The sequence below is a fragment of the Bombus impatiens genome, unplaced genomic scaffold (assembly GCF_000188095.3).
Source record: "Bombus impatiens unplaced genomic scaffold, BIMP_2.2 scf_0543, whole genome shotgun sequence".
NCBI classification, from domain to species: Eukaryota; Metazoa; Arthropoda; class Insecta; order Hymenoptera; family Apidae; genus Bombus; species Bombus impatiens.
The window spans coordinates 1,829,637-1,842,653 of NT_176962.1; the positions used below are offsets into that span (position 1 = coordinate 1,829,637).

Genomic DNA, 13,017 nt, shown 5'->3' on the forward strand with positions numbered 1-13,017 from the left:
CAGCATGCTCTGACAGAGGAGTTTAAAGTAGAGTTCAAGGGAGTATGGTAAACAATGAAAGAAAACCAGAGAAAAAGAAAGAGACTGTTGTAGTACCTACGTATGCGTTTATACAGGCTGTCTTAGTTTCTTTCCGCCAAACGTTAACGGTATATCCCATAGGTCAAAATAAAAAAAATGTTAATAAATAAAATACAAATAAATGTCACTGGAAGCATTGTTAAAGAGTTATAGCAAACAAACGATATACGGACTAAGCGATAACGAACAACGTACGACGATGTATGACCGGAAATAACAGGGACGCTTTGCTAATAGAACACGATTGAAGATTTGGAGGAAGGTCAATAAAAATGTAACATTTCAAAATTACAAAATTTGAAAATTAAATAAATTGAATGTTTAAAAACTTGAAGAATTTACAAGAATTGCAGTGAAGAGCAACATTCCAGAATACAGAAGAAGCGAGAAAAAAATTTCGAAACGCAGCACAAATAGACCACAAATCCATCATAGTGGACACAGTGACACAGATCGTGATCCGAACAGCCATCGTTTTATTAATCCCGGGCACACACAAAGAAGTTAACACGGCTGGGATTCAAATCGTTCGATCAAATTCTCCTCTTACCATCCTCAACAAATACACCGTGGAATATTCGGTTTATCGAGCACACACGGTTTCCGACATTCGGACAAGATACGTGATACACGAAAGTCAGGGAATGCAAGGGCAGAGAAGGAAAGAAGTTAGAGAAAGAACGTTTGACCTATATACAGCTACGTTATTAAATTATATATTGAATATCGAACAGGCTATCGAACCCGCGTATATTTCTTCGTGAGTTGGCTCTATCCACTGCTGGCCGAGGATACCAGTTCGAATCGAGTCATCGGTACGCTCGACACGTAATCCATAAAAAGACTTCAACAGCGAAAGGTCTCGATCAATTACGTGTAAGTAGAGGTTGGGACTAGTCACGCGAAAAACGTTTCAGTAATCACGATATTTACAAAATATCAAAGTTACCAACCAGCCAGATATTTTCTTCCTCTTTAGCCGAAGCTTTCCCGGACTTGAGACGGTTTAAGCTTCTCGCGATAAGCTTTCCTCTTTTCAACGAGACGACAGTGCTCCAGCGTATTACCGATGGCACTGTAGTTGGAAAGTAACTCTTTCTAGAAATTTGTGAAAAATATTATTTATTTCTTATTGTCCCTATTCGTCTTCACTCTTTACTTGTATTCATTTTAACACTAGAGCTACTAAACTCATTGGTTTGGGATACTCTGTTTTCAGAAAAGACAACTTGTAATTATTGCATTTAATTAGGAATTTTTTCCGGAGTAGCAAGGGGATTTTCAAAAAGCCGATTATAGTCCGTATAAACTCATAAACCTATTCATCTAGAAGACTGGAGTTTTCTAACAATGCATAAACCCTCCGTCATACCTATGATGAGAAAATCATATAGGTCACTGAGCTAGAAAATTTGCTTTTCGTCACTCTTGGGTGCCAAGGACTCGAATCTCAGTTTCATTCCTGGCGTGTTACGTCAAAATACAGTGGCGGATGATTTCAAATGGTTTCATTAGTCTCCGGTATTGGAAACCTTGATTCAATTTTCATTCTCCTCCGTTCATAAATTTTTCCTACAATAAATATAGTGCGAATGCTATAATACGTACAATGATGTGCCAATACTTTTCATAGCTATTGCACACGCGTCTCCTTTTAACGTTCCAACAAAACTCCCAACTAAGACTCCTCTAAATCGCAACATTTATGACAGCCGACACACCGAGCTACGAATTACGTGATTTCTACGATAATCAAATTTCGTTTGAGAGCGCCGAGCCGATGAATACATAAAAATACGATAGAATTTCCTCGTGACACGCAAGCGAGTCGCCATTTAAATTACAATTATTACACTGCTGCATTAGCGAACTCGTAAAACGGTTTGCACGCACGAGGTGCTGTAGGTACGGAACCACCTGTACCGTTCGCGGAAAGCTATGCATATAAATCTATTATTACGAGAACGCCCCGCAGAGGATACGAGCATGCAAGACAGGGAGACAGAGGAAGTAACAGGGAGCAAGATAGACTAGCGGAACACCTGGAACGAGGTTAAGCCTCGAAGACACGAGAGCGTATTCTCTCGGAGACACGAACGGCTGTCGCAGATGCGCACATCCGACCGGAATCGGGAAATAACGTCTCTTTGGCCGTATAGTAGGGGGCCACGGGATAGTAGTAGACTATCTCCCCTGTCTCCCTTGCTCTCGAAGAGGCTAAAATATCGGTGAAGTTTCGTCACCGGCAGTGGTTCTATCCCCTCCTCAAAGAAAGAGCCGACCGCGAGACCGCTAGAGTGCTACAAAGGCAGACTCCTTTAATTATCTTGAACGGACACCTCACAGAGTTACCCTCGCGATCAGGTAATTAACGTTCTTCGATCGTCGGACCAGAGAGATTTTCATCTTGTAGGAGCTTCGTTGTGGTCCTCTTTCTTTCGTTCGATTTATGAGTTCGTGAATTTATGAGGGTACGTACTAGGGTGAAGTTGAAGCAATTTGCGAGCTGGAAATTGGAGATTGGGTGTGATTTTGATTAATTTTTGAGTGATACTGTGAGATCTTGAAATATGATGTCCAGGTGGAATTGGGACGTTTCCAAACTTTTAGTCGCTGTTGTAGTTCAACAATACGTCATAAAATATGACCTATGACGAATCTCTATTTTTTACAAAGAATAGAGAAAGGAGATAATCCTCATTTGCTAAAGAGAATTTTCTATCGCTTCTCTTCGCCCCATTAGAGATCCAACTTATCACTCTTCCTGCCCATTATTTCTTAAACTTTCGACTATTTAAAAACCACTTAAGTTCATATATGTGCACTGAAACATTTGACTTTTATCTTCTTTGGTAAACGTCTGTTATAAGATCCTCAAGCTACCGTTTTAACAAAAATCGAGAAATACAAAACAGAAATTTAGCGCAAATAACGAAAAGGCACATTCCATACTTGAGATTAAAATTAATTACAAATGAGGGAAAAATGTATCCATCCTAAAAATCCTCAAAATATATGGCAAACTTCGAGTAAACAAAAAAATTGTCATTAAAATGCAGAGTCCTTTATAACATCCCCAAAACGAGAATCAATCCACGTGCGATCAACCCGAACGGTAACATCATCGTCGCTATCCCTTTAGCACGGATATGCTTGCGTTGTCACGCGTAGTAATCCGCGATATCGGATGATTAAATTTCCATGAAACGCGAATTTGATTTTCCAAATGTAAATAGGTGGAAGGGGTGGGACGAGGGTAGTCGACCGCGATTTTGAAGGGACGCTCGATAGGATGGGCCGTATATTTTCGAGCGGCTCAAAATTTTAAATAAACAACGAGCGAGCATGCGAAACTGGGGATTTTCCCGTGAGTGATTCGATTTTCCTGCGGAAAAGCGGGCTACGCTGTCGTTCGATAATAGCCGTGTGAATTATTTCTTGATACCCGCACGGGGGGATACGCTTTATCTCCGCGGAGGTTTACGTGGAAGTTCCACGATTGTTTCCCTTAATTCCGTTTCGCCTAATCCGGTTTCCAATTCAAACTTTATTAAGGAGAAAATTGAGGGAATAGGATGACCGTCATGTTATTACGTTTCCTATAATCGTGTAGAAGATAATGTCGTCTCTAGAAAATAATTGCATAAGCATAACGGCAAAATTCGAAAAAAATTCGCAGACGTCGGTATTTCAAAAACCATCTCACAATTCATCCATCTTGCATCCAGATGAACGTTAATACCCCTTCGACGTTAAACCACGAAACCACCTGCAGTCGACCCTTTAACGGGAACTTTATTAATACGAACTTGCACGTAACAGAGTGATGAGAGAGAGAGAGAGAGAGAGAGAGAGAGAGAGAGAGAGAGAGGACAAGAGCAGCGACGGAAGGATTTCAAGAAAAATTTACTTTACGATATTAGAACTTCGGTTCGGTGGAAACTTCATAACTCAATATTGCGGGCGGACTTCCTTGATTGACGAGAGATACTCGTTTGGAAAGTCTACGATCGGATGTAATTTAATGCATTTAGTGCGTTCTGGATTATCGGCGATCCATAATTATCGACAAACTCTCCATAAATAAGCAAAGTTACGTTCATAAAGTTTTTCAAAATTTTTTCATAAAACTACGTAGTAATAAATATCCACGAGGAGATGATACTGTGTATGAATGTACATGAAATTTAACGCTAAAGATTAGGACGTTCTTGTACAGTTGACTAATGTTATTGCAAATCGCAAATTACAAGCAATCATTCTTTGACGTAACAGTAACAAGTTTAGTAACAAAATAAATCGAATTTTACAAATTATTAATTTGTAACTTATCGATTTAGTAACATTATTAGTTAGTAAATTATTGTGTACGAATCTTATTGTCCTCTTTGTGTGTTAATTTTCCCTCAGCTTTCATTTTAACATAAAAACTTAATAATGTCATCGATTATATACGCGTTAATTATTCCCCAACACAAAATGTTTTGCTATCAAAATACAGGTTCGACTTTCGCTGCATCATCTCAAACCTCCATTGAGACTCGCATCCGACCCTCGTTACGTCACCACGCCAATAACTTTGATCGTCAAACGAGCTCGCCGGGGTAAGTGGTTTTTTCTTGATAGGCCATCGCGATTCGTTCGTTTCAGCCGGCCGTAGCCTACGGCCAGAACGGATAAAAATTCATAGGCAGCCTCCTCTCGTCGAGATGTTATCGTCACCTTCGTCGCACCCTTCGTCACGGCCGCGCGGAGGAAACGAAGAATGCCAGCCACTCGACCGAGGAGGAACGCGACCATCGTCAACGACGTCGCTCATGGATAGACTACAAAATACATGTACCGCGGCTATATGTTTAAAGGCCCTCGATGAAAACACCGGAGATTCTTCCGTGGAAGCTTCACCGTCGTAAGTCAGGTCTCGTGATAAATGGAACTTTGAGATTAGGTTTTTCAGAAACAGAAGAGCGAAGATCGAATAGATTCTTAGAGGGTTCTTTATTTTTATTATTTAGCGATCCTAGTCGAGTGTTTCCGGAATTATAGATATAGGATTGTTAATTTGATATCAGATTAATTGAGTTAATTTTCTACATATAGTATCGGTTATGTGAATTAAAATATCTATCAGTAGTTGATACAAATCAAATGCGTTTCACGACTATCGTCATTTTGAGATGTTTTCTCATTCGCATCATACGTCTTGATACGTAGTGTATTCTTGCTCATCAAGTACATCGAGTTCCTTCGATAGAAATTGCGCAGAATCAAGCGAAAAAATTTATTTCACACAATTTATTTCACAAAAATTTATTTTTGCATAAAGAATTATTTCTTGTTCACTTGCATCCGATTACACGCCCTTATATGTATAACGGGTAATCAGTAACTTACATGTGTTACACTATAATTAATTATACGAAACAGTTCAATATTCATGTGTATATTCTTTCATATTTATTGCAACGACCATCTAGGAAAGATATAGTGAATAACGTCAACCAAGAAGTAACGTGTAATTTTGAAGGACCAACATATATATTTATCATAGTTGCACAGTAAAGTAATGAAAATCAGTGAAAAAGCCAAGAAGTGTGCAATCAGACTTTAAAGCGTTGCAAAGTGAGAATCGAAAAGTTAACGAGTTAGAACCAGAGGGTCGAAGAAAGTGTTTAAAAATCGTGTCCCTCTCTACGTCTCTTTCGTCCGTGTCAGCCTTTTAAGAGAAATTTGCTATGATATGTTTGACTTAACGCTAAAAACTTCTCAGCTGTAATATCCATATTTCAAGCTTCCATTGAACATTCCTGTTTCCACAAAGACATAGTTTCCACCTTAAGATCCCAAGTATAGATCAGATGAATTTTTGATTATGATGAAGAATATTTTAACATATAACATTTTTTATTTTGTTTCGAAATTTAATAAAATTATTTAAATTTATATTATCGTTGACTACACAAAATATAGAATTATAGATTCGCGCGTATATATAATCATCACTGTTCGATCGAAATCAAACAATTTAGAAAATTAACGGAGAATAATATTGGCAACATTACAATCCTCGAAATTTATGTGGATATTATTGTGACGTTGACTGATGATCGATATCTAATTTTCATTCGTAATATATCCAAGTAATAATCACTATCGACTCCAATTAAACCATTCGTGATATAGATACGGCCGTTGATTATAGGTAAAATTACAACTGGTTAATAGTAAAAATATAGAATATTAAATGCATTTCTAAGGACTATAAAATATCTATAAACTAATGCACTTAAATTTATAATGACTATATAATAATACATAATTTATAATGAGTAGATAATTAATCAGTAATTTAACTAAACGGTAATATTAGACAGTGATACTTTCCAAAAATCAACTAAGTGGCAATGAATCTTTAACAAAATTTAGATTTCTAATACATGACTGACTATGCTATGCAAAAATTAACGTATGGCACACGTTATAATAAAATTAAATTTCTAGATCATTTAACACACATTATCCATTACCGTTATAATGACAATTTCCACAATTCTATACTTCAATAATTAAATTGATCTGTGTACAAAAATGGGTATGCTTTTAGTCGGTCAACGATATGTTAATTATGAACCATAAAATCTACCTTTTCTAGAAAGTACTAAGAAATAACATTATAAATTCGACAAAATCACTTAACTTAACCAACAGTTAATTCTCTTCGTCATTCGGATTGGTTCTTCATTCGTTGTTCATTATACAAGCCAACGAATTCGACAAACAACATTCAAATTTAACAAAAATACTATCGAGCAATTAACTGCAAATCTATTCACCCGCGAGTGCTTCAACCGTTTATCGCGAGCGAAAATAATTGCCGCGAGCGCAAACGAAAGAACGCGAGAATCGGTGCGCGGTTTCCGGTACCAGGGATTCCCAGGAGAAGCCTGGTTCTGGCCTGTTATCCGATGAAATTAGTTCGGCTAGCTTTCGGTCGAGAATTATTCCGCGCAAAAGATCGCGCGCAATTTGCATCGGGGCGAAGCGATTAAAATTCTTTGACCCAGTTGGTTCTGGGATCGGAGACAGGAAGCGCAAATAGAAAATTTCTTTCGTAGAGAAACGGAAACACTGGAATGGGATCAAGTTCAATATGTACTCACAAATTCAAGTCTAGTACGAAAGTTCCACTTTGGAAGATTTGATTACTACTCGTAAGAATTTATGTTTCACCTCTTCAATCGAGGAGCTGTTGGAAAAATGAAAATTATACAGTGGCTTATGAAAATATTGGAACATGTAGCATAATGTTTACGCATATATTATACGTATTATATAAATCACTTTGAAATTTCATTAGCGGTGTAACGAGTAGACCGCGAATCTTCATGCGATTTCATGGTTTTATGAATATAACTAAAAAACTGGAATCGAGATAGGAATTTGTTCCATGTGAATATTTCATACATTTCAAATGCATAAAAATTCCCAGTCTAATAATGAGACACGACTATCATCTACATGACTATCTGCAGGAGATACGAAGTAAATGCGTGCGAATGGTTTAATTCCATCGCTAGTGCCCAGGTTCTTCTCTTTTCACCCTGGATCACCTTTATCCCTATCGAACGTCGTTCCCACGACTTTCCCGAATAATTCTGTGCGCCACCGAATTCTCATTATCGACGATTTGACGTCGGCGATTTGTTCCAGTGGTTTGCACGTTGACGATAGGAAAACGATGCGTTTTTCGTGGATATCAATCGCGAGTTCTCGAGGTTCGATTTGTCTCCATTTCGGGGACAATTGGTTTTGCCAACGAAAAGAAGCTCACCCGTACATTACCCTCGCGTAAGAAGCAAGTAGAGGTAAGTCGTTTCGAGATATGAAACGCTGGGAGGGAAGACCTTCAAAGGGCAGGAGATTGAAGTGTCTCGCAAACGAAAAGTCCGGTCGATCTTTGTAGAGTACGAAGAAGAGGATTCGCTTTTGTCGGCGAATGTGTGCACACGTTCCGTGCGAAACAGTGCATCAAGGCATCCTTTGAGGGTGTATTAGATCGAGGACGTTTTTGGGGTTCGTTCAGACCGGGTGCTGTTTCGATTGAATTTAACCGGCCGAGCGTGATGTTATGTGCATCCTAGTGCGATACGCTTGAGTTTGGTAGTAGTGTTTGAAAATAAGGAGCACGATTACATATTGGAAGTCACTGAACGCTGTTATGAGACTTCGAGCAGCAATTTTGAAAGTCTGCTTCTGCAGAGAGAAGAGGTTTTGGTACGGTGCCTTGCAGATTTTTGAAGTTCAATTTGGAACGCATTCAAAGTCGAGTTTGGAATGTATAGTGTATAATGTAGTATTTGCTGTGTCCTTTTTCAGGACCATGTACAATATTATGATAGGCTTAGATACCGTCCATCTTTCTGTATTGATTCCCAAAATTATTAAAGATTAGGTAATAAATGCTAAATCGTATAAGATATAAAAAAACACTCGACCAACGGGATACTAGCAAAAATAACATCAAATCTAATAAAATTTTGAAAATCACAAGGATGTAATTAAAGTGAGTAAATTTTATAAAATGAAAGAGGAGTGTCAACCAATTCAGGAAAGCAATAATATCCTACTGTATGAAACAGATACAAATCCTGTTAAAACAGAGATACAAACTAAAGCCTCTTTGAACGAACCAAACTTTAATCCTACTTTCCAGTAGCAAAGTATTGAAAACTCTCTTCGAATTAAAGTACATATACATATACATATATAACATAAATCATATACCGTTACTAATAACTAAGTACCAAGTACCAGTGAGAGTACAAAAATTTTAGCCAATATTTCCATATGTATAAACTCCTATATACACTTTTAGATTAGATTCAATTTTCACTAATACAGTCAGGTCAGTCATCTTTCGTTATAGTGATAATGAAATTTCAAACTGTTTTATACAACACATACAATACATATATAAACGTTTTCAATGATAAACATTTTCTGGAGCCACTTTATTTGAACCTATAATTAGTTAGTATGCAAACGATATGATAAATTCAATGGTGTACTAATACTTATCGTAGCCATTGTGTATATTGTTATTCAAATATCACTGTTTGCATAAATGTTGGAAGTTTTTGACTTCGAATAACTTTTAATTAATTCAAATTGCGTTAAAAATAAACAACTATACATCCATATACTTCTGAGCAGTAGTATACGTGTATCAGCTGCGCGTTTGCGGCATGTATTGCTGTCATTATTGCTTTCACTCGTATATGCTCTTTCTCTCCCTCTCCCTCTCTCTCTCTCTCTCTCTCTCTCTCTCTCTCTCTCTCCAAGCAGACGTCTCTCGAATATCCGGTTAAACAATTTCGACATTGTTCCTTGTCTGCATGTACGCTCGTTAAATAGACAGCTAGCTTTCTGGAGTATCAGTATTCGGTATTCCGCAAACGTTGCCTGCACATCGACATCCTTTTCTTTCGAACAAGCCGAGCTATTCGCATCACAGAAACTTTCCAAGGACTTCTCGACTTTTTGACATTCTCTGCCGCATTTTATACGAACAGGAGACTTTTGTCAAGATGTAAATCGACTGAAATATTGTCTTTAGTTTCTTGACAGACAGAATGTAGAATATTGTTTATAACCCTATACTGTTTATAGGGCTTTAATGATTAAAAGTCCACAAAATATTCAGTGTAGTTCCCGATAATAATAATTAATATCTATTATATTTTCAACACACAATAATTGCAAACTATAGTCTGTCGAATCTAAAACACTTATTATCAAAATTCCAATAAACAAAATTCGAATTTTTAATTACATAAACAATGACTTAACATCTGAATTTTTAAAGCTATCAAGTAGAAAACTATCTTACTTCTACACGAAGATTCAAACAACGCTAAACAACGGAGAAACTAGAGAAACAATAGATCCTCTTACCGAGAATGCTTTCAGGAACACCAGACACTGTATTATGCCCTCCATCGTGTCTCCCGTTAAGCAAAACGTGCCAGTCAAGTGACGACCCTTCCGGCCGATCACGGAACAAAGGTTGGCCTGCACGAAGGCGTTTTGCGACCTCGTGGCGGCCGTCAGGGCTGGCTGGTGCGATCCGGAGCTTATCAGTCGCTCTAACGAGTCCATCTCTCTTCAATTTTCGTGATTCTGTCTGACGTGTCTTCTTCGTTCAACCTGAACTTGATCAACAGCCGCTCGTCAACGAGCACGTTCCAACCTCTTACTCCTCTTCAAACTCCAATCAGTAGAATATCTTTCAACAATTATTCTCCTCTTAATATGTAACTGATACACTCAGAACTATAGACATACGTATATACCATCGATACAACTTCATACAACCGAATTAATCTGTCATTTTCTGAAATCCTCAACAGATCAATCGATCACATTAACATTATCGTTGATAACTTCCAATCAATATCGAAACGTTCGATAACAAACGACTATTTGAAGTCAGCGCAGTACGGAACCGACTAAACGTAGAACATTTTCGATTCCGTATTTCCCAAACTCTGGTTCTGATTCCTTATGTTTTCACGGATCGTTGACGTGTGCTGCATCTTCATATAATCGGCTTGAACCAAGCAGTACCCGTTCTAGCGTAAAGGAAGTTGTTTCTCCGAGTTTACTCCTCGAAGACAGGCAGTGAAATCGCGAGTTCTCAGTGACTCAACCGAAATTCTTCCACCTTCCACAATATCCGTTCGACGGTAAACCAATGAAATTTGTTTCTCGTGGAAGGTATATCCGGATTCTGTCAGTTCGAGAAATACTCGCAATAAGAGAATTCCCGTTGTCCACGCCGTTCAAAGGTTTCATTCGACTCCGCGCAAGCACGCATTTTAACAAGCAATTCGACACCCCGCACACAGAGTTTCGATCCTTCAAACAGATAGCTGACACTAAGGTTTCTTCGGTTCGATTGATCGGAATCTCATTGATCGCGATAAACGGAGTCAGAGAACGATCGTCGCACGTTTATGTCGTCTCTCTATCGATTGAACGCGGAATGCGCTCCATCATGTCCAAGTACATTTGTCAGGGGAGCGCGAATTCCGCTCCGTCCTTCGGTTCGGATTAGCCCCGTTCTCCAAGATCACGACGACCCGTCACAGTTCGGGCGTGACAAATGCTCTGCGCTTTATTAAGATCACGCGACCATCTTGAACCGTGTAAATGTCCGTGTATATGAACCACGAGAATTTGTTTAAATTTTCTCTGACAACTGGCCGTAACTTGAAATCGTTAGGGATGTTTCTTGCTTTGATTCAGAATCTTCTCCTGTAAGTGGTTCGTTTAGGATATCCCACCATCCGAATGTCAAGAATTTATTTAAATAACTTCGAACCTCTAACAAGAGGTAGGTTACGATTGTTGTCGCTGTTTCTTGAATTTTAAGCGCTTTCTTCAAGATTTTCCACTACTTTTATCTCACGCGTTGCTGTTCCTTCCAAGTGACACACGCGAATAATGAGTTTGGTAAAAGGAAAGGAGATACAGACAAGGATCATCCTGAGACTTAATGCTGGTGCTCACCTGGACGATTCTGCAACCTGCGGGAAATCGAGAATATTGGGGATCGTGTTGTAGAGGCTTGGTTCAAGCGGCGAGGCTCCGGTGTTTGCGGTATGGCGTGACGTCTGATCAAGTGACACATCTCGTAGCACAGGAAGCAGATACCTATTATCATGAACGTATCCATCGTATCGATTACCGTTTCCTCTGAGACGCGGAACAGATTAGTCCACCGGGGAATGGAAATGCTGTTGTATCCGCATCAACGTCCCCTGTATCCTGCTGTTCTATTCTACCCTTCGTTGTCCTGTTCTAAACTCTCCTCTATTATCAATCACCTACAACTGTGACACCAACATACCAGTAAGTTTCCCGTGAACTATCCACCACGATCAGAAACTAGTAGCCTCGTTGACAATGTGCTACTTTCTTGGTCCAGCTTCGTCTATGATGCACTTTCGATGTTGGAAACGTGCGGGCTAAACGTAACCAATAGATCTTGGTACCTTCGCGTAATAATCGAGCGTTACAAACACGATGAGTGTTTATGATCCAAACGTCGACGTTTGAAGGGTCCTATCGATGATAGTAGCAACCGATTACCGCGGCGATACCGGGAGCGCAATGTTTTCGATAATTCCAGCGTGACTACATCGATATACGCGTTTCATATATAACGAAGGCAACTTCGTACAGTCATCGATACGTATAACACTAGCCCGTGGGTAGAACGAAGTGCCAGCAGCACACTTCGAGGCACCTGCAGCCTTTAATGAGGCTCGTGCACTCGAAAAATATACACACCGCAGGACCAATCAACAATCTCTCTCTCAACGAAGGAGACCAGGTGATGTTCGCGTGTCCTTGTCACACGCGAGCTAGTCTCGCTCGTGTGAATAGTAGAGAGGGAGCCACGTAGGAGTGACGAGGAGGGTGGTGAAGCAAAACACAGACCATGTGGGTAAGAGTGGCTCGAGGAGAATTCTTTGGTATGTCGCTGCGCCGATGGCCCTCGCGTTCGCTTCCCTCTGGTGCACGAGCCACTCGTGTTTCTCGTTCTCCACCGGTCGCCGATCGAGCACGACAAACTTACGCGACAACTGTCCGCGTCAGTCTCGGCTAAACGCCTTACGCAAAGTCACTCTTCGACTACTGTTCTTTCCGCTGCATCAGGAAAATGAGTTAAATGATGATATTGTTTTTTCGGATAATAATTTTCTAGAAATTCTTCGCGGAAACGCACACGCGTTGAGAGGCAACCGCGATACCAACCATACGCGCGCTTTAACTGGGTCAACGCGACACGCAGTAATCACGATATAACGAGAAAAGCGTGCACGTAGGCGAGCAAAGCTAGCGACAGAGGCACGGTATATCGGCGGGCTC

General features: G+C 39.5%; 1 protein-coding gene across 15 annotated transcripts in view; it reads right to left on the bottom strand.

Annotated features, from left to right (window-relative positions):
• LOC100749771 (neurobeachin) overlaps window positions 1-13,017 on the bottom strand; it is a 418,748-nt gene that overhangs the window by 227,328 nt on the left and 178,403 nt on the right. For 10 of the 15 annotated variants that reach the window (XM_024369156.2, XM_024369157.2, XM_024369147.2 and 7 more), the window contains exon 1: window positions 10,036-10,239. The exons of 1 other annotated variant lie outside the window; for it this stretch is intronic. In XM_024369156.2, the coding sequence (XP_024224924.1) occupies window positions 10,036-10,239 (204 nt within the window). Of the gene's footprint in view, window positions 1-10,035; window positions 13,012-13,017 lie in introns of those variants that run through there. 4 more of the 15 variants (XM_024369154.2, XM_024369153.2, XM_024369149.2 and 1 more) reach the window with 1 other exon arrangement.